Source organism: Talpa europaea (assembly GCF_964194135.1).
Source record: "Talpa europaea genome assembly, chromosome: 2".
Lineage (NCBI taxonomy): Eukaryota > Metazoa > Chordata > Mammalia > Eulipotyphla > Talpidae > Talpa > Talpa europaea.
The window spans coordinates 10611472-10633403 of record NC_140068.1 but is presented as its reverse complement, the minus strand read 5'-3'; the positions used below and the strand labels follow the sequence as shown (position 1 = coordinate 10633403).

Genomic DNA, 21932 nt, shown 5'->3' with positions numbered 1-21932 from the left:
TTTCATTAGGACTATTAACTTCTGCAGCAAAAAACTTAAAATATTCCAAGTTTGTGATACTTTCCCCCTAACAGAACATTCCAATGGAGAAACCACTGGCTACTCATTACAACTGAAGGTCAAGCATAACACGTAAGACACGGCTGCGCCATCACAACGGAGATTCGGTGGGAGCCTTAGGAAAGGAAAGAATGGCCACACCTCCAGGTCTCTGCTCCCACCACGGAGACAGGAGGTGTGTGTCTCTCTCTGGAGGGGCTGAACAGAAGGTCCATGGTGGGGAGAGACTGCCAGAAGGTGTGGTGGACACTTGTCCGCTACATGCTGAGGGTGAGCCCACTCCGGCCACCAGGCGAGGTCCAGTGGTAGCATTTGGACACGGTGCTGGTTGGGGAGGACACTCTGGGCAGGTTCCCAGCTGTCAGCCACCCCCGCCCCGCCCCGCCCCCACACAGGGGTTCAGGTTGATTTTCAGTGTCTACCTCTTAAATATGAGCAGACATCCAAGGATCATCAGATACTGGAAAAAAGCATTTCCTATGAAAAAGAAGTCAAAACAAAACCAGAAAGGACAGGAAAACACAATGAAGATTATAGACAAACCCCTCAAGACATCACATAAATATCCTCCTATTGTTCTGTCCTCAAAGAAATAAGAATTGAGTGGTATTTTTTTACAGGAGCAAAGAGGAAAATAAAAAGAACTCTTAAAAATTAAAAATGACATAGTGTGAATTTTTTTCAAAGTTAAAGAAAAACTGGAGGCTACAGCTCAAGAGCCCATCCAGGAAGAAGGGCAAGGAGGTAAAGAGAAGGAACTGGGAGAGAGGATATTAAATCAGATGATCAACTTAGAAGAACAACATCTATATAGCAAGGTTTCCAGGAAGAGAAAAGAAACAAAATGGAGAAGAAAATATCAAAGAGGGCCTCCCTGGTGGCACAGGCGGTCCAGCGCAGCACTGTGAAGCTGTCCGCAGCCTCTGCAGTGCCAGTTTGATCCCCGCCAGCCGTGCAGATACCCACATGGAGCAACAGACCTCTCCTGTCTCGCCCGCTGCTCCCCTCAGCAGTGTATTTCAGTCCGTCTGCCTGTTCTGTTCCCAGCTCTGTCTCTGGTGAATCCTCTCACCATCCCGCCACATCTGGCCTGTGACCCAGTTCTTGTATAAATAATCTTGGGGCCTCCCAGGTGGCACAGTGGTTGAGCGCTGGGTTGCAAAGCTGTCCGCGGCCTCTGCAGCGCCAGTTCAATCCCCGGCTGCAACCCGGCCACCAGAGGAGGGTCCCACACGGCACGCAGACCTCTCCTGCCGCCCGCTGCTCCCCTCAGCAGTGCACTTCAGTCCTTCTGCCTGCTCTGCTCCCCGCTCTGGCTCTGGTGAATTCTCTCACCCTCCTGCGCTTCTGACTGTACCCAGTGCTTGTATAAATAAATAAAGCCTAAAATAAATAAATAAATAAATAAATCTTTAAAAAGAAAAAAAATATCAAAGAACCGACCGATGGCCTCGAACCAAAGGAACAGCGGGAAGTGCCACGTGTCCTGGCTGGGAGAGCAAGTGACCGGGCACTGGAGACGCCCAGCCCACAGCACGAGGGATACCGGGAAATACCGGTGTGCCCACACCTGGGAGCTAAGGGTGGCCACAGGAGGCCCTTCTGGATGGACCACATCTCAGGTTCTCAACAGCCTTTCTCCAGCCGAAAGGCTCTCAAACAGAGCTCACTCAGCTAAGGCTCAGAGGATGCGGGATCCAAGCACTTTCCTGGGGCAAGAGAGAAACGCTACTCAACAGACCCCGTAAGAATGTTGGGGGAACTGGGCATTTCTGAGTCATCACAGAAGTTCCACCACTGCATTTTACTCCTAATCAACTTGGGACCTACAGATTTTTTTTCTAGTTATATTTATATTCATGTCTTTGACATTTTCTATTTATATCATTTGGTTTTTCTCTCAAGACCTACAAGTACTATTCTATTCATAAGTACATGCCAAGCTTACCAAACTGAGCTTATCTCATTATCTTAAATGAATTTTCCATAATTCAAAATAATTTTCATGAGTCTCATAAGGACTGAATGTCTGTGTTCCCTTCAACTTCTAAGTCAAGGCCCTAGCCCCTAATGTCCATATTTGGAGATGGGCCTATGAAGAGGTAATGACGGTTAAGTGAGGTCTGAAGGTTGGGCCCTGACCCAATGGGATTGGAGTCCACCTAAGAGGGAGGTGAGGATGCAGCATAAAGGTGGCTGTCCACAAGCCTGGGAGAGGGGCTGCGTGAGATACCTGGTCTGCCAACACACCCTGACTTTGACCTCCCAGCCTCCATGGCTGTGAGCACGAAGTCTGTTGTCCAAGGCCCAGCCTGTGGGGTTCTATGACTGCAGCCCGGGCAGCCCAAGGCTAAGAGTCCTCCTCTAGCATATCAACATCAAGCTGGATCCCTTCTTGCAATTTAATGGGAGACACATTTTGGCCTGGCATGAAATACAACACTTGAAAAACTGAGTTACAAGCATAGATGAAATTAAGAACATGCTGGGGAAAATAAAACTTTGCTTTCACAAATGTTCTGTCAAACTCAGCAACCCTCACAGTGAGGTAACATGATACACCATACCTTCTAATGTGATTCAGTATAAATAATGTCACCTGTAATCTAGTCTTACCAAAATTGCTTAATACCACTGTAATTTAAATTTAGCTTCCAGTTTAAAAGACATTCAGGGGGCATCCCTGGAGGCATAGGGGTTAAAGTCTCAGTACTATTAAGCAATCACCAGCTACTACAGCAGGAGTTCAATCCCTAGCCAGGTTGCTGACCCACATGGCACAGCAGACCTCTCCTGTCTCCCTGCTGCTCCCCTCAGCAGTGTATTTCAGTAGATCCACCTGTTCTGCTCTCCACTCTGTTTCTGGTGAATCCTCTCACCCACTGCACCTCTGGCCTACACCCCAGTTCCTCTATGCATAAATATATAAACCTAAATCTTAAAAAAAAAATAAAGGAAATACAGGGACTAGAGAAAGAAGTAATTAAGTGATACTACGCGTGAACTACCAGACAGATGCAAAGTGTGGGACATTCTACCAGGTATACTCAGAACTCATCAGAAGGCAGTGTCGCAAAAAGCTTTAAAAAGAGGAAACTTGTACACTAAAAACTTAATGGCCAACTGCTGTATAGGAACCAAACCAGGTCCCTATTTCAAATAGCAAAAAAGGCAGTATTCTATTTGTGACAATTATGAACATTAAAATAGCCTTCAGGATAGAAAATATCACTGCTAATTTCTTAGGTGTGAGAATGGGGCTTTATTCTTAGGACACGCCTGTTGAAGTATTTAGAGGTGTACGCATGTCTATGAGTTATTTTCAAAAACAGTACTATAAAAAATGTGGGTGTATGAAGAGGGAGGGAGAGCAGGAGGGAGACAGGGAGAGAGACCACAAAGGAGGGATTTAAGACAGTGTGTTCTCTCAACTTCTTTGTAATATCTGAACATGTGCACAGTAGAAAGTTGGGGACAATTACCCCAAGAATTGCCTCTAAATGATCAAGATCCAGACCCAAAGAGAGAGAATCCGTGGACGGACTCCTAGGAGCTCCCAAATTTTATGCAAAGTGACAGGTCCTCAGGCCCAAGTGACAAGGGTCACCGTGTCTGTAATGGACACGTTTTTCCAGGAAGGCCCCTGACTTCCACCTGATAAATTCATAACCCCCAAAAGGGACATCACTCTAAAGTGAAGACAGTAATGGGAAAACAGCTAGACTTCAAACTCCCTGCGTGTAAGTCAGCACTGCTTGTATTTTAAGAAGTTGATAGGAAGCAGCCTCAAGCCCCATTGAGAGCAGAACTATCTCAGGACACGAGAAGGCAATCTGGGGCCTCCCCTGGTGGCACAGCGGTTGAGCGCTGGGCTGTGAGGCTGCCTGAGGCCTCTGCAGTGCCGGTTCGTTCCCCGGCCGCTGGTGAGGGTCCCACCAAAAAAAAAAAAAAAAAAAAGAGAAGGCAATCTGTTTGGTCCTGGAGGCTGCTGAGCCCACCTTAAGCGCAGGAGCATCTCCAGACAGAAGCAGCCCGGCCCCTCATGTCCACCCCCGCCTGTCATCGACCGCCAACACAGCAGCTCAGGATTCACGACCAACCTCAGGCCGCCTTTACTGCTTCATCATAGAGAATTTTTTCAAAACAAGCAAGAGAGAGGAGAATGGCTGAAGCAGAGGAGGAAGATTTTCCCAAGTTTCAGTTCAGACGTGGCCAATAGCTGCATCTCTCTGTTAAACCCTTCAGGGGAGGCTCAGTGCCTCAGTGGTTGTGACCCCTTTTCACAGGCAGTGGAGCACTTTCCTTGCCCAAAATCCCTCCTGTTAACCCTCAGAACCACTAACTGTGGTCACTGGCACACAGGCAGGGGGGCCAGGAGACTAAGCACCTGCCAGGCTGCCCACTGGCCGCCTGACAGGTCTCCAGACCCAGGTCCAAGTGCATCCAGGGCTTGAAGCTGCAGCCAGTTTCCGCCCCTCAAGCCATCACACCAGCCAGCCACTACCCAGGGACTCGCTGACACACGCGTCTGTGTCCCAAACGCCCCATAACCTGACCCTGTGATCTGAAAGCAGGGCCACATCCTACTCCTGGCATCACTGGGTCCCAGTCTGTCACCTCCGGGTGTGCAGTCTGTGGGAACACTGGCTGACCTGGCTCATCAGGGGAAGTGGGGCATAAGCCTCCACCCCAGGTAAGGGGATGCAAAGCCACACTGTGCACGGAAGTGTCTTTAAGCAGCTGCTGCCTCGTTTGATCATTGCAAAGCCCTAGGAAGTAGGCAGGAAACAATGCACACCCTGTCACAGTGGGGAGAGGTGATGGCCACAAGATTACCTACTGGACCTTAAGCCCTCCCCTGGAGGAGATAGTGTGGCAGAGAGAATCTGTGGATAAACCTCCGTGAAACATCCACCCAATGGCATCGCATGCTCACAACCCTAGTGAGGGGGCAAGGAAGGCCTGGGGTTAAGAAATCTTTTTGTGGGCCTCCCTGGTTGTGCAGGGGTTGAGCGCTGGGCTGCGAAGCCGCCCGCAGCCTCTGCAGCACCGGTTCAATCCCCAGCTGCCGGGTGAGGGTCCCACATGATGCGCAGACCTCTCCTGCCGTGCCTGCTGCTCCCCTCAGCAGTGTATTTTTTCATCAGTCTGCCTGTTCTGCTCCCCGCTCTGGCTCTGGCGAATTCTCTTGCCCTCCTGCACTTCTGACTGTACCCAGTGCTTGTATAAATAAATAAATAAATAATTTTTTTTTAAAAAAAAAAAAAACCTTTTTGTAATTTTCATAACAGTCATTTTGAGAGGAGAAAAAAATATTGACCACTTTTACTTGAAAAAAATAAAAACATGAAATATGCAGTGACTGACTAGGCCTCTCTGGTGGTGTAGGTGGTTAAGCGCAGCACTGTGAAGCTGTCCGCAGCCTCTACAGTGCTGGTCCGATACCTGCCAGCCACGGAGATACCCACATGGTGGGGCAGACCTCTCCTGTCACACCCGCTGCTCCCCTCAGCAGTGTATTTCAGTCAATCTGCCTGTTCTCTTCCCAGCTCTGTCTCTGGAGAATCCTCTCACCCTCTCACACATCTGACCTGTACCCCTGTTCTTGTATGCATGAATAAATTAAAAAAAGAGAAAGAAACATGTAGTGACTGGAGAAAGAAAGCAATTCAGTGAAACAGGAAAGTCACTCAAGACAAAGCCCCAGCCCAACCGCACTCCTGCTTCCACCCAGACAGGTCCTGGGCGCGCTGGCAGCCCGTGGGTTCTGGTGTGCTGGGAAAACGTGAGCTTTTTATTTAGAAGGATTTAACTAGTCAACTTTTATATTTAAAAGATGAATAATCAATAAATAACCTCACTAGGTGATTATATAAATTATCATGAAAGTAAAACAGGCACCTGAGAAAAAAATTTTAAAATGAGGTTTTAAAAAACTACCCAGGGGGTCATCGCCAAAAAGCGCCAGCCCGCGCTGGGCATTCCGGCCCATCTCATCCCCGTTCTCTCCGCACCGCCCGGCCTCTCTAGCTTGTTTATGCTGTTCCTGTTTATGCTGGTTCCACCCACTCACAGACTCAAAAGAGAAGGTGTGTGAACATTTCCTATAATTAAAACGTTAACTCGACGTTTACCAGATAGCTGGGAAATATTATTTCTCCAGCCTATGGTTCATTTCACATTTCCCTTGTAATTTTTCCTGGACACTTTCACTGTCTTTCCCTCTCTGAATCTTTAAGAGGCTCCTGAGCAGCTGCCCCTCCAGCCCCTTCATCCCCCAGGGGAGGGGATTTAACTCATTTCCTCCTCAACACTCACGGGTTCCACGTTACCTGTTGGTCATCGGGAGTCCAGATGCCACACGTGATTTGACTCTCCAAGTTGATCTCGGATGACCAGTGTCTCTGTCCACTAACAGAACCAACCAGGACAAACCCATCTCGGTAGGAAATAAGCGCTTGGGTCCCATCGTGGCTCCACGTGAAATCACTCACCTTGAGACACACACAGACAAAAAGAAGTCAATCTGGAAGGAAACACATCGCTACCAAAGACTAGATGCAATCACCAGCTTAGCCTTGGCTGAGCCCAAGATGGCTTTAGGAAGAACGCTCACAAAACCCATGTGCAATGTACGACACGTCACAGCACTAACATACAACATGAAAGAGTGCTGGAAAAGTGCGTGTCGCTGCAGCACTAAGTCCCTGACACGCATAATTCAGCGCCCCCCCCCCACTCCCCGAAGGCCCCATCATGCCCGTTTACAGAGAAAACAGATGGAGGAGGGGCACGGCCAAGACTGACCGAGCCCTGGGGTTCCAGGATCCCTGCTTCTAGCCACTGCTCGGCAGCCTCCCACTATGGAGAGTAACAGAGTTGCCATCAGTCTCTTGGTCATTTATCAAAGCAACAAAGCTCTGTTTCTGGAGATAAGCCCTACTCAGTCTAATAATATACCCTCCATCAAAGAGAAAACAAAACTCTAACTGGAAAACATTACTTAAACTTAGGTATTGAGTTTTATCCAAGGCATTTACTAATTCCCTTCAAAATCAACTTTTCATTCACAAAATCATTTTAGGTATTTTCTTTTTTTTCTTAATCAGTCTCACCAGCAGTTTATCTATTCTGTTAGCTTGCTTCCATAGAAGAATTTGTTGATCTCTACTGAATCACTTTTTTCCTACTACATTAATTTCCATTTTTATTTTTAGTACCTTTTCTAACTTTCCTCATTAGATTTGACACTTACCTGACGAATGATTAGTTTATTCCCCTCTAATCTAAATAATTAAGGTATGTATTTCTCTTATGTCACCACTTTAACTATAGCTCATAAATTATGACATGATTTCATTATCATCTGGGCTAGGTTTATGCAAAGTCCATTAAATTTATTCTTTAACCTGCAAGCTATTTAACAATGCATTAAAAAGTTAACAAATATGCAAGAATGTCTTCATGCACCTTGTTATTAACTTCTACCTAGTTGCCCTGTATTCAGAAATCACGGCACCTACCACCTGAGCTCTGCTCAGATTTTATTTATGCCCTAAAACAGGCGTCTGCAAAGTGTGGTCCCTGAGGTGACTCTGTCCTGCCGCCTGTATTCACAGAGTTTGCACGCTACGGACAGGTTTAAATGGTTAGGGGGGAAAAATAGTAACAACAGAACAATGCTCTTCTGCCAGGTGTGAAATTACACGACATTCTAATTGTAGTGTCCATTTGGTTTTTAATTTCACTAATAAAAAGTTTTCTGGAAACGTGTTTTCTTTCTTGTTATAAAGTTGTTACATGATACCCTCAAATTCAGCTCCTAGTCTACAAAATTTGAGATATGTACTACACGTCCTATCACAAGAGCCTGTGGAGCCCTAGAGCACGCCTGTAGATGTCATGTCTGCATCTGAGAAAAATGTGTATTTTCCAATTGATGGATTCAAATCATGAAAGTCCACTAGATCAAGTCTGTTATGGGGGTTGTCCTGTGTCTCTGTGATCTTTGTTGCTGTTGAAGCCTCTGAGCATGTCAATGAACTTATCAAACCTTTCTCTCATTTTTTCATCTATTTTGATGCTATTATTAATAGATAGATACATATTTAAAATAATCTCTTGGGGCCTCCAGGTTACATGGGTTACATCTCAGCGCTATGGCCTGAGTTGAATCCCAGCCAGGCACATCAGACCTCTCCTGTCTCCCTGCTGCTCCCCTCAGCAGTGGATTTCAGTAGATCTACCTGTTCTGTTCCCCACTCTGTCTGGTGAATCCTCTCACCCCCCACCCCACATCTCTGGCCTACACCCCAGTTCTTGTATGCATAAATAAATAAATCTTTTTTTTTGAAAAATAAATATTCTCTTGGTAAACGACAAGTTTATTATTATGTGCTAACACTCTATAAACCAAACTGCTTTCTGTCCTTAAGCTAGTTTTATCTGATAAAAATACTAGCTGCCTTATCTTTCTTTCTTCCTTGCTATTTGTCCAATATTACCTTTTTCATCCTTTCACTTTACACTTGTACATACAAGTTTTACATGTTTTTAAAACATGTCCCATTTACATGTTTTAAGTTTTACATGTAGCTCTTAATAGCAATATATAAGTCCCCATCTAACATAGTTGATAGGTTCTTGGAAACTGTGACTTTAAGCTAAACAATTTAGTAAGGAACCAATTTTATAATGTGTAAATTAATATAAAAAAGAGTTAAGTTCCTACAGCATATTTCTGCTCACAAAACATTACCAAACTTACAAATAAAGACCAAAAATACTTCTAACATGAAACAATTATTTGAATTCATTCATTCATTTTCAAACCAGATCACTGCAGTTCAGAGTCAGAAGGGGCTGGAGTCCATCCCAGAAGCTCAGGGCACAGGCAGGAGCCAGCCCTGAACAGAACACCCTCCACAGCAGGGCACACTCACACACACACACATGCACACATACTCATATACACTCACACACATGCACATACTCACATACACTCACATACATGCACACACTCACACACCCTCACACACACTCATACGCACACACATGCACACACACTCATACGCACCCACACACACACAATCAGGCAGGGACAACTGAGACACCAAAGACCCTTACATGCACATCCTTAGAACATGAGAGGGGACCAGAAAACCCACCCAGACAAGGGGGAGAATGTGCCAGAATGACCACACAGACATGGCCTTGGTGGGGAATCAACTGTCTTTTTCTTACCAACAGTATAATAAAATGATGCTGGATGAAATGACATTTTCGAAGGACTCACCCTAGCTGTATTTTTCAAAAATATAATTCATCAAGTATTATCTTTTAATTGGTAAATTTAGTCCTTTGCATTTATCCTATTTGTTACTATATTTGGTCCCATTTCTATCACCTTAACTTACTTTTTCAGTTTGCACTATATTTTGTTTCTTTATCTTTTCTAACTAAAAAAAAAAAACTCTATCTCATTATTGCTTATAATTAGAAAAGTTAAACTTTCTTTAAAATTTGTACATTACTGGATACGTCACATTTCAGATGATAAAATGAACAAACACCCCAAAGACATGAAATTTGGGTGTTTTCCTACCAGGGTCACGGTTTATGTTGAGGGATCAGCCACATCACCGTCACGACCACAGGATGGATATGTGAGACAGCTTTCCAACAGCGGGACTAAAGTCACTGGAAAAAGCTGTTTCCATAGTTCAACACAGAACCTTGGTTTCATTGATTTGCGTTTCCACCAATTACATTACCTAGTGTTTATTAAGAACCTAAAACGTTTTTTTAGGGACAATATACTGCATTCTGCAAAAAAATGTCAACCCTCCTTTCACTTTGCAAAGATGAAACTACTTATTTACATGCATGTTAACTCACTTGTCATTGAACAGGTTTGTACAAAGAGAAAAAACACCTTAACAGGGGGTTAAAGTGCAAAGCCCTGAAAAGGAGGTTCTTCCAGACACCATGAATCTTACTGTCACAAAAATAACAGGGGATGTTTACATGAACCAATTGGGTTTATTAAATTAGATCAGCACAGAGTGATAAGTGCATGTCACATCTGGAAAAACAAGTATCAATGAAAAGAATCAGCAGAAAGCCCCTTCTTTCTGGTGGTCAGGTACTGAGGGCCAGCGAGGGTACACAGACGTGGGTGCACAGCCACTGGACAGAGACCTGGCTGGCCCGCCGCCATGGCCACTCCTCTCAGTCCGCCCCGGGAGCGCGTGCCTGGCACAGCCACCCCGGGGTGACTGACACCAAGACACAAGGCCTGCGTGTTCCAGGCTCTCTGCTGAAACAAAGGACTCACAACCATTTCCTGAAAGACACTGTTAAAACATCGCTTTGCTTTTTGCCAAAAGGTTGATTACTTTGTGACAACGAAAGGCAGCCTCTAGAACAGGACCCCTGTGATTTTTTTTTGTGTAAGTATTCTCTTGCTCTGTGCAGATTTCAAAGATGCTCTTCCTCTGTCCCTCCTCCACCAGGTAGGGCTTCAGGTGCCCAGAGCCCCATCTCCTTCAACCAGCGGGTCATCATCTCCATGTCTCGTCTCAGATAAGATCAGACTCCCACACAATTAAAAGCTAAAAAACCTCCCCAAGGCTAGTGTCCAACAGTGACAACCACTTGGTGGGTTCTGATGCCTCCAGGATGACAGATGGTCACTTCGACACAGTGGTCACTTTGGTTGAGCCTGCAGGGCAGAGGCATGCATGAGGTTCCAGGGGCTCTACGGGCCATGACTGCTCACTCAGCACCAAGTCTGGATTCATCCTCACTTACTTCTGGCATCCTGTTTGTACCACACGCTCAATAAGCAGAGGAGCTGAGGGTTTTGCAGCCGCGTGCAGGTGTCAGAAGTCTCCTCCTCAGAGGCTATGATAGGGGAGGTGCATGGTGGCCAAGCCGCTGGGCAGGAGGGCCAACTCCAGGAAAGACGTCTCTTTTGCATATATTGTGAATACAGGCAGTGGCACTAAATGAGAAGTGTCTCCCACGTGGGTGAGACGGTGTGGTACAAGGCATTTCCATCTCAAACCAGGGTTCAAACTCTGATGTTGCCGTCCATGAACTTCCTTGGAGAAACCATGACCTGGGCGATTTCTTCCATTCACTGAGGATGACAACACCATCTGGACTCCCGCGGAGATCAGAGCGAGCTGGGAGAAAGCCGAGCACTTGCTGTCCTGGGTCCCTGTGGGGGACCTTTGCCATCCAGGGTCTGAAGACACACCTCATCCTGTCGCTGGGTATCTCTAGGGAGAGATTTAGACTTGGGTGGGCAGGAGAGTGACAGCTCTTGAGGCCCTCCGGGGCCCTGAAGAGGTGCTGCCTCAGGCCTGGGGCTGCCTGTGGGGACGACATCGTGGCAGCTCGTCAGGGGCAGCAGCACCTGCTCCTGATACCACAGGCCCCGTCTCGACATCCAGAGAGGACCGGTGCAGACAGTGCCTAAGCATTTTGTATATTTAATCTTATTCTGAAGATGCTTCTAAGTGTATCCTCTGAGGTAGAATTCATTGGGGTCCCCATGTAACGGATGGGAAACCAAGGCACAGAGAGCTAAGGCTCTTCCTTCAAGATGTCATGGCATCAAACTCTGGCCAATGTCAGCTGACTCCAGTGTGTGCCCTCACCGCCGGCCCACCCCCAGGTGACACGAATGTCTCACAGCGACCGAGATCCCCACACCTGCAGCTCAATTTCAAAAAGACGAGGCAGTCATCATGGAGGAACCCCGGTCACTTCCTCTGCCCCTCCATGGAGATACGCAGGAAGCTGACCAGGCCTTTCCAGAGCCAGTTGAATGCCGTTACCTACACCCAGCTAGACAGTCACAAAGGAATAACTGCTCTCACCCGAGAAGTTGTCTTTGTGCTGATGTCTCACGATGTGCTGATGCCTGTTAGTTGGCTAACAGGAACTGTTCATCTCCACAGTTCAGGACTGGCTGCTTTCTGTCCCGTCCCTGGTGTGTACTTTCTAAAGCTGAGAAGCTCAAGGCTTATTTAAGCAACAGAGAGGAGAACCCAGTCCTTCAGAAATGTCCTCCTGCAGAGCGAAGAGAATCTAAAAGATGCCTCATCAATGAAGGTCCCCTGAGGATGTGCCTCTGAAGGCAGCTCTATCACAGCCCCAGGACAGGACCTGTGTCCCTAACTGCAGGAGAAGTAGCCCTCAGGGACCCAGCCACCAGGGGCCCCGGCCTCCAGGGACCGGCCTCCAGTGGGAAGAAGAGCTGGGGCTGGACCACACACCATAGGGATCCATGAGGCAGCTGTAAAAATAACCCCGCTCAACAGGGCGGCCCCGAAGCATTTGTTTTCCTCAGGACGGTGACAATTGGTATCGGAACGGAAGAGCGAAGGGCTGACAACAGGTGGCCACGCTAATTGAAACCTGATAGAAGAGAGTGTTAAAAACCCAGCCTGGTGAGGAGGTTGCAAGAAACAGTCATGTGGTGTCCCTGTGCGAGATCACAGCGCAGGGAAAATACCTTTTAAGAGGGAGCAAAAAAGTGAGATGCCAGAAGCACTTCAGAGGATCCAAATTTAACATGTAATCACAACACTGAGTGGCAAAAAGATGATTTCACAGATTTAATTAAGGCTTAAAACTTGGAGAGTTCTCACCACAGCAGCGCAGTTAAAGAGAAGCAAGTATGAGCTTCCTCTTTTTATCTAGTGCTAAACTCAAGAGGGATGAAACACGGGATTCTAATTTTACTTATTTCTGCTCCACCTATTTCTGGAAAGAGTTTCCTTTTCCCCTGACGACGGGTCTGCGCTCCCGCTCGGCCACCCCATGGGGGGCACTCACCTGGGCACCACGGTCATTGACCAGCTCCACCGACCACCTCCCTTCGTACTGGATCCACACGAAGATGCCGCCGTCCGCGTCGCACGTGGCCAGCTTCTGGTATGGCTCGTTCCACCTCACCAACACCACCTGGAAGACAGCGAGGCCAGTTACCACCAGCAGGGACCGAGTTGGGGTGGGGGGCACCGCTGCAGACCGACCACTCGGGAGCAAGGAGGACGTGTGGTGGTGGGGAGGCCGGGGGAGATGTGGGGCTCGCTGAGGGGCAGGCCCACAGGACATGGCTTCTGTCATGCAGCACATGCCTGAGCCTTAGAAACACAGAGTCAGAGCCCGCCTGGCCCGGCCCGGCCCGGCCTCGCATCAGGGCAAGGAGCCGAGTACACGTTAGGAAAACAATTTTCACACACTCTGCTATGACTTTAATCAGGGCATCACATTTATTTCATCAGAAGAGGAAAGGGTGGGTCGACACGCTCGGTGCTATGATTCCATGTTCAATTTGGATCCTCCGAGGTGCTTCTGGCGAAGGGTCTATTTGATTTCATTTTTCTCCCTAAGTGAAATGTTCTGTCTTTTCTAGATTATCTTACTTCCAAATAATTCAGCATATACACAGTGGAAATATCTTACGTTTTCTCAGGTTTGTCACAGAAGACACATGAAGAAACACTGAGCTTCAAAAATTTTGAGTAGATAAAAACTTAACTTGAAAAACTCCTGAACCTGGAACAGTCACTCCCTCATCTAAAAGGCAGACCTTCTGGTAGGTGCTTTGTGGGATCAAATGACGCAGGACCCTGAGGGGTGGCCCCCCCGGAGACCAGGAGCCCCCCGCCCTGCAGCTCGGGAGCACACAGCAAAGGTTATGAGTGTCACCCACGGCCCTGCTGGTGACCAGTACCGATGAAGTCAGCCAGACCATCGGTCACCCTGGGGTCACATGTGAGGTGCTACATGGCCGATGCGGAGAGGGAGCGGATGAGGCCTCAGGAAGCCAGAAGTCAAGCTGGAGTCAGACACCCTTGGATACTTGGACAGCGATGGACGTGCATCAACCAGCTGACTTAGTCAGCCAGCAAGAGTATGATTTTCCAAGAGGAACTTATCACCCACTTCAGAAGTAAGGCTACTACAGTGCTTTTTAAAAACCTTCAAAAATCAAAGAACGGTTGCCATCTTTGGAGGCCTGGCCATTGCCAGCCAGGCCAGATCTGGGTGACAGTCCCAGGCCAAAGTCAACTTCCACGGATGCACAGGGCACTCCGGCAGTCCCCGGCTCTGAGGGCCCATGAACACCAGCGTCACGAGCTCCTCTCAGGTCTGGGAAGGGCCTGCGCTGAGCGCCCTGGGGCACAGTGTGCACGCGGCCAGTCAAGCCCCCACAGCCACCATTGCCAGTGATGGCCAGGATGGCGGGTGTGCCTCAGAATTGCCTCCATGGGGTGAAATGTGACAACTAAGGCTGTGCTGGACTCCATGACCAGCTCTCCGCACCAGGGCTCCCTTCGCCTTCTGGAGCCTAGAGGTCAGTCACCTTCCCTGGCCTTCGCCTTTCTGTCCTTCCCACCCACGGCTGGAGACAGCTGCACAGTCACTTAACATAGACACCTCCCCCTACCTTCATAAAAACCACCTGCACAGTCACAGCCCCACATGATCACAAAGCAGTGGTAGCAGGTATCGTGAAGGCGTTTCTAGTGTAAGGATTTCCGGGCCATTGACAACACAGAGGAGATGCTGAACAGGTAAGTTCAGACTCCATGTGCCCTTCCTGTAGTTCGTCACAGGTTGTGATGCGGCAGGAAACAGAAATGCAGCCCCGTCTGCACACTTCTTTGCTGTGAGTTCTAACCCATGTGACTGAATGGGCGGGTTGCTCCCCTACACAGGGGAGTGGGGGGGGGGTGGTACTTTCCAGTGATTCTTGGTTTAAAAATAAAGTCTAACTACTAATGTCGCTTGCCTGGCTGGGATTCTCATTTCCTCGTCTCCAGTTGGAGCTGCCCGCCTTATCTCCCAGCAGCTTATTTCCTGTTCTCCAAATCTTCCAGTTATTTGGCAAAGCGAGGACATACCAGAGCACTGAGGAATGAGCAGCAGGGCTAGCGGGGCTGCCAGCCACAAGGTGAGGGTGGCAGGGAGCTGGCATGTGCCCAGGCATTCAAAGGCACAGCTTTCAGCCTTTTAAAGAAAAATGGGAGCAAAAGGATTTAGCATTTAAGGGTGTTGTTGTTCTACTAAAATGACAGAGGACAATTAAGCTTAGATCTAGGCCTTAGATTATTAAAAAAAAATGCAAGCCTGTCACCCTCTCCAAAGTAAGACATGGTCTGTCAGTTACTGTTATAAGTATTTATTGAGAACTATTAAAGTAGAGAAATCGAGACTAGAAAGATAGGGCAAGGCTGCTGAGAGCCTCTCTGGGCTGCAACCTAATGCCCTAAATAAGCTATTCTACTTTCTACACCCACGACTATTTTGGAGGAGATGAAAGCCAGTGTTAGTTGACCCATCTCATGGATGTTCATCTCTGAGGCAGGAACAGTCTTAATAGACATAAATACAATTTATACTTTACAGGAACAGAAGGAAATCAGGGCCTCCCCGGTTGTGCAGCAGTTGAGCGCTGGGCTGCAAAGCTGCCTGTAGCCTCTGCAGCGCCGGTTTCATCCCCGGCTGCTGGCGAGGGTCCCACATGGTACGCAGACCTCTCCTGCTGTGCCCGTTGCTCCCCTCAGCAGTGTATTTCGTCAGTCTGCCTGCTCTGCTCCCTGCTCTAGCTCTGGTGAATTCTCTCACCCTCCTGCGCTTCTGACTGTACCCAGTGCTTGTATAAATAAATAATTTTTTTTTTTTTAAATAGAAGGAAATTACCTGGTGAATAACCAGAATCACCAATGTTCAAAATAAGAGTGGTCACACAGATGCTTCGCTCAGATGGCCTATGAGAAGCACCAGTGGGAAGAGCTCACCATGGAGGTGTCTGCAACACGCTAAAACCAGTCCGGCCTCTACACCTTGTAGGAATTTTTTTCATAATTAAAGATGAAAGAGAGATACTGCCACACAAACAGCAACTTAAAAGATTCACCAACAGGAAACCTGCAAGAAAGGAAATAGTAAAGGGTCTCCTTCTTCAGTCAGTGGGCTTTACAGGAGACGGGCGTTCTGAGAAACAGGAGAAAGAGCACAGGAAACTGTCACAAGGAGGGCAAAAGCAACGCAACATTATATTCAAGATAAATTCAGAGGAATAAGCTGCCTAACACGCCCCTTGGGGTAACACACGACATGTAAGCAATGAAGAGACCCAATGGAGATCAGGTTTTCTAAGCCGGTGGCATCTTGTAAGAGACAGACGTCGGGGACCAGCGGATCACACCCAACGAAACCGCGGCCATGTCCAGCGCTGCTCCCGTACCCTGAAGCAGCTGGGAGAGGCCTCTCCAGGGAAGGGCTCAGGTGACGACAGTGATCCAAAGGATAATCAAAAAATCTCCCTGACTTTCAGGTCTTTGAACATTATCCTTTTCTCATGTAATACAACATATTCACATGCTTCAGAGGTTAAGACGGGTGTCTCTGGAGAGCAATTATTCTATCTAACACAATTCTCATTGGTAATCACTTATTTTATCCAGACAATCAATTTCTGGGCAACAATCATATGCTGATACAAGTACTAGATGCCTGTGAAGAATTACAGGAATCAACCGAAACCAGTTCCCCGTTTGTCTCAACAGTGAATGCAGCCACATCAGTAACAGTCACAGTGGAAAGAAAAACAACAAGATGTTGGTCCACTAGCAAGCATCTTCCTCTCCTGGCCACCTACTCCCCTCCCAGGCCAGTAGAGCTGTGACTTGCACCCTGTCCTTTGCAACGCCCCCTGGCAGGTGCTCCGTCCCAACAGAAGCCACTGGGAGGTGCGTTGCATTACTTCAAATGGTGCGATGCACTGAAGCTGGGATCCTGCAGTTTTATAAGCATCACGTAATCTACTGTCTCCTTGTTGAACAGAACTCATTCCGACCAGACATCTGGACATTGCAAAAGCCTGAGAATTCCCATAGCCTGAATATTATAGTGGCTGTGTATTTTTTAGCCATCTTTTTTTTTTTTTTTAAATTTATACAAGGAATAGGCTTACTGAAATACAATAACGTACCTGATGGGCTACAAGTGGTGTCAGTCCACTGGCATTAGTGTGTATTAGCTTCATGTAAGTGCACTACTTTATGTGTAGGCCTCTGGGTATATGAATTAGTAGTTTCTTCTTAGAATTTTAGAAATAATGCAGAAGGGAAATTCTAGTAAATTCCACTGTTAATGGAAGGAGAGCTCAAAATTAAGGGTTTAGATGTCAGTTTCATTCAAGGTCATCTGGAAGATTTTGTGACTTGGAATTCAGTAGCAGTGAAATATAAAGTCTGTCAATGTATAACAAACATGTAAATTTCTGAAACATGACTGTTCTGAGGTTAACTCCCCACCCCAACCACCAGATGAGCACACTTGGCATTCTAAGGCCCCTCTCTTACCATCTTCCATTGCCAATGTAGTTTTTGTGCAGCAGGGTCAGGATTACCCACAGAAGATCTTTCTGTTCAGAAGAGATGCCAAATGAAACACAATTTGTATTCTGGTCTTTAAGGGCCTATAATAACCTGGGGACATTATGAACTGACCATGGGAAATTGAAGAGGGACACGGCATGAATGGAGAGTGACAGTTTTGTGGCAGGACACCCGGACAATTTTGTGGATGAGAGGTTTAAATACACAAAATACAAATTACGGAGGGCTGGGGGAAGATCCAGCTGTGTTTCTTATCAAACTCAATTATGATCCTTTCATACTTTGCGAGGCTAGAAAATGAAATTCTGCATTACCAAGACTATTCCTGGGATGAGGGAAGTCATCTTCCAACAATGCAATTATTTACAAAAAGTACTGAGTTGGCTAGACTGCAGAATTAACAGGCAACTGACTCTGGGCTATGACCCAATGAAAATGCATGAGAGATCCGGGGGACCCCAAAGGCACTGGTTACATGTATTGAACATTTATTCTGCCAGACACCAGGCTGGAGCCAGAGAGACAGCTAAGCATGGCCCTTGGCTCCCACACCGGAGAGGCACCCAGGAAGGGGTGAGCAGGTAAGCAAATATGCAACGCTGAGCTGAGCACCTGGCTAGAGCACAGGCGGGGAGGGAGCCCGCGCGCGTTGCAGACAGAGTGGAACGTCATCCTTAGTCACCCGCGTCTACGAGAAAGGTATTTTCAGATGTCTCCAAACACTCAGTGCCAAGGAGCTCCAGCACTCTCTGCTAAAATACTAATTATCTAGAATTCCTTAAGTAGGCAAGAGACTTCCCTTCTGCCCAGCATTCCCCCTTTTAGAGTGAAAATTGGGGTGGGCTTATTAACAGCTGCAAACAGAAAATTATAATCACACATTCCCAAACATATTTAACACTTAGGATTTCCCCTGTCAAGATACTGCTCAGTACTGGATTTTCTGTATACGTGCAGTCTAGCTTAATGTTGGCTCTTAGTCTGTAGCTTAAATGGCCTGAAGGGCACTCTGAATTCTTTAACCTAAATTCCTTCTTAGCGACTCTGTATTTGCATTCGGGTATGTTACTAGTCCTTACAGCTTGTCAAGCGCCCACTTGGTGGAAGCACCCACTGTTGCACACACATCCACGGCCTGGTACCGGTGCACACAGCGTCTCTTCAAGGGGAATTCTCGAAGACAGCTCTAGTCAAAGAATTAATCCTCCTCTAAACTGTAAAATCAAGAGTCAGTCCATCCCACCAAGAGCTCTGTCCCCAAAGCCAGGACACACCATCTGCAGCCGTGTGGCTCGCCCCCAAGACTCAGTCTCCTCATCTGTGACATGGGATAGCTGCAGAGAGAGACCGCCACATAGAACAATTACCGCTCATTCTGGAGTGACCATCTGATGGGTTCTCCAGACCTAGCCCTTTAAATCCTCACATAAAACCTCTCTGGGGTGATGAGGACCATCTTCAGTCACCTGGGAACCTGAGAGGAATGCATGTTCTCAGGCCCCCACAGACCAAGTGTTTCAAGTTCTGGGGCAGGCGCAGGGCAAGTTCACTACCACCTCGGGCAGACAGGGGGAGTCCCAGAGCCCTAAGTGGATCTTACAGGCTTTAATGCTCTCTCGGGAGCCAAGCACACAGCACACCAGGCAGGGAGGCTGGCATGCAGGGAGGCTGGCAAGGGGGGTTGGGAGGCATGGAGGCGACTGAGACCCCACGAATCTTTGTGCTCTTTCTCTGACGTTCTCTCTTAAATCACCTCATAGTCTCACCTCTTCTGTGTTCACGCTGCTTATGCCTGTGTAGGCTCAGGTGTGCACACTCACACGTGCCCATGCCCATGCCCATGCTCCAGGCACCCACAATCAGGCACATGTTCCCCATGTCCACACGCCTTCTGCACTAACACAATCAAGGCCGCAGGTGATAGACACAAAGGCCAGTGGCACAAAAAGCCTGAATAATTCATCTACCCGACAGGCCCCCAGTCTGGGCTGGGGCCTCGTCTATGTTGTCAGCACGCTCTCTGGGAGGCTGTGAGCCTGGAAACATACTGTGCCGGCTGAAGCAGGGAGCAGCCGTGTGCGTTGAGTGGACGATGCTCAGCTCCAGGTCTGGAAAAGCAAATTTGGATTTTACCAAGTGCTCAGGGTAGGGGGGTTCTCAAGGGCGCGGGCAGTGGAGCCGAAATCCATACTCGTATTTGGTATGCAGCTACTTCTGTAGTGTGGAAAGACAGGGGCGATTCACTTGAAAATCTTTTGGTAAGAGCAGAGGATGGGCTTGAAAAGCGGACGACCTCTGTACAATGAACTTTTTACATGAAGCCAAGGGGCGTCTGCAGCTGCCGAGGCTGAACAGCGCCGTCACCGGTGGGCCCCAAGGTTGGTCCTGGGAGGCGGCAGGGCACACCTGGGGAGAGCTGACCATTTAGAACGTGAGGTCATTGTCCCAGAGGACAAAGCCAAATGCTCGCAGGCTGTGGTGAAAAGCAGGAGCTGTCCCCTTCACAGGTAAAGGTCAGTGGCGGGACAGGCTGGCGTCCCCGCAGGGACAGCCTAGGGGTTGGGACCAGGGACAGAAGCTGCTTCCTCCAGGGAGGCTGTGAGAGTGAGAACGCTTGTGACCGAACTCGGGAGGTGGAGGATCCCACTGATCAGACCCCCTCGGGTGTGCGTAAGGAGGCCATCAGGAAGTGGGCAGAAAACACGCTTCAGCTTGCAGTTGCTTACAAGTAAGGGGGAACTCTGAGTGACATTCAATAGATGGACGGATGAGAGCAGGGGCTTCTGGTCCCTAACTCAAAAGGGCGATACAAGCCAAGTGACAGGCCAGACACTCAGAGGAAAAGCTGAACCCACACGCACACGGGGATGGGGTGCCGGGCTGCAGACGGCCAGCAGCCAAGACAAGAGGGAAGGACAAAGGTCACCTGAACAATCTGACCAGACGTGGCCTGTGTTTCCAGCTGCCAGAAAGGAATGTCAAGACCGCTGGAGGTGGGGTCTCGGGCACAGCTGTGGTGACGACAGCCGCCCACGCGGAGTCTGTTCCCGGCAGAGCAAACCTGCCAGCCCGGCCAGACCTTGTCACGCTCCATTTTACTACCCTGACATCTCAGCCTTCACCATTTCTTGTGTTTATTTTACAGTGTATGTACATTTTATGGAACATAAGTAAACATGCCATTTTGGAGGGTACATGCTTATGACTTCACCGACAGGGGTATGTGTGCAAAGTGTGTCGATCATGTCTACGCAGAAAAATGTCTTAAGATTAAATCACTTCAGCAAATTTTAAAAGGTTTACAGATAAACTAATTTGAGAGACTATCAAAATAGCAACTCTCAGTAAATGGATGCTGGGGACGTTCCACCCTGCTATGTGGCTTATGGTCTGCACAGCAAGCTGGTTGCTAAATCACAGCTGGAAGACGTGTGTGAGAGCCAGGCTGGAGTGACCCCTGGCGTCACGGGCTAAGGGCAAGCGGGACACGGGGCAGGGAAGGGGCTGAGAACTTGCAGCCACCTTGGTTTCAGTGGCTGAGAGTTGAAGGGCCGGGAGCGGCTCAGGGCTCTCGGGTCAGAGGCACTGGCTTGTGGGCTGAGCAGTCACGAGTGAACTGTGTGAGTCGCTCCCTGGCAAGTCCTGGGCACACAGCAGCGCTGGGCCAGCTCAGGTGTCTCTTACAGTGACATTCGTGCAGCGCTGGTCCCCCAGGCGGGAGGGGGCCTGGCGTCCCTGGGCCCCTGCCCTGAGGCCAGCCTGCAAGCTCAGGTCCACACGGCACATCCCCGACCCCAGGCTCCACGGGTGACCCTTGGGCTCCCTCGCCCAACCTGGGAGCTTGTTCAAGTGCCGAAGGTTGGGGAACCCAGTCCCGTGGATCAGAATCTCTGTCAAGAAGATTTCACCCATGAGGTTTCGGTGGAGGCCACGTGGGCAGGAGAACTGGGTGTTGGGGCCGCTCAGCCGCAGCAGGAAGGTGCCACTGCATGACCCACTCAGCGTCCGCAAAACACCCACTCGAGATGGCTCAGGGAGCACGTTTAATTAAGTCCCTAAGGTTGTGCTCGCCTGGCAGAAGCCCAAGGAAATCAGAGAGTTCTTGCCCTTTGTGCTGTGAGCTCAAAGTCCTAGAACAAACTGCCAACCTTTCAGATTCTCACCAAACAAATCCCCACCAAGGGACTCCTCTGTACAGCTGCAAAACGGAGGCAGAGACATCTACTTCAAAAGAGAACACAGGTGCAGACACTGGCAACGGCTCACACCTGCACGCACCTGCACACACCACTGGGCACACACTCACCTGACTGGTGAGTGAAAAACAGGACCTGCCTGAAAGAGATGTTCTGCTCGTCACTTAGGGTGTCATGACCAAATCCGATCAAAGCCAGGTCCCTGAGGGGCCATGATGGTGTTGTGATTTTTGTTAAGACATTTAAA

At 48.4% G+C, this 21932-nt stretch overlaps 1 protein-coding gene across 2 annotated transcripts in view; it reads right to left on the bottom strand.

The window, feature by feature from the left end:
* The window catches only part of TULP4 (TUB like protein 4), a gene marked incomplete at both ends in the record, with an annotated part of 95102 nt that overhangs the window by 36390 nt on the left and 36780 nt on the right, over positions 1-21932 (bottom strand). For both annotated transcript variants that reach the window (XM_084229063.1, XM_084229064.1), the window contains 2 exons: positions 6393-6554; positions 12910-13038. In XM_084229063.1, the coding sequence (XP_084085189.1) occupies positions 6393-6554; positions 12910-13038 (291 nt within the window). The remainder of the gene's footprint in view (positions 1-6392; positions 6555-12909; positions 13039-21932) is intronic.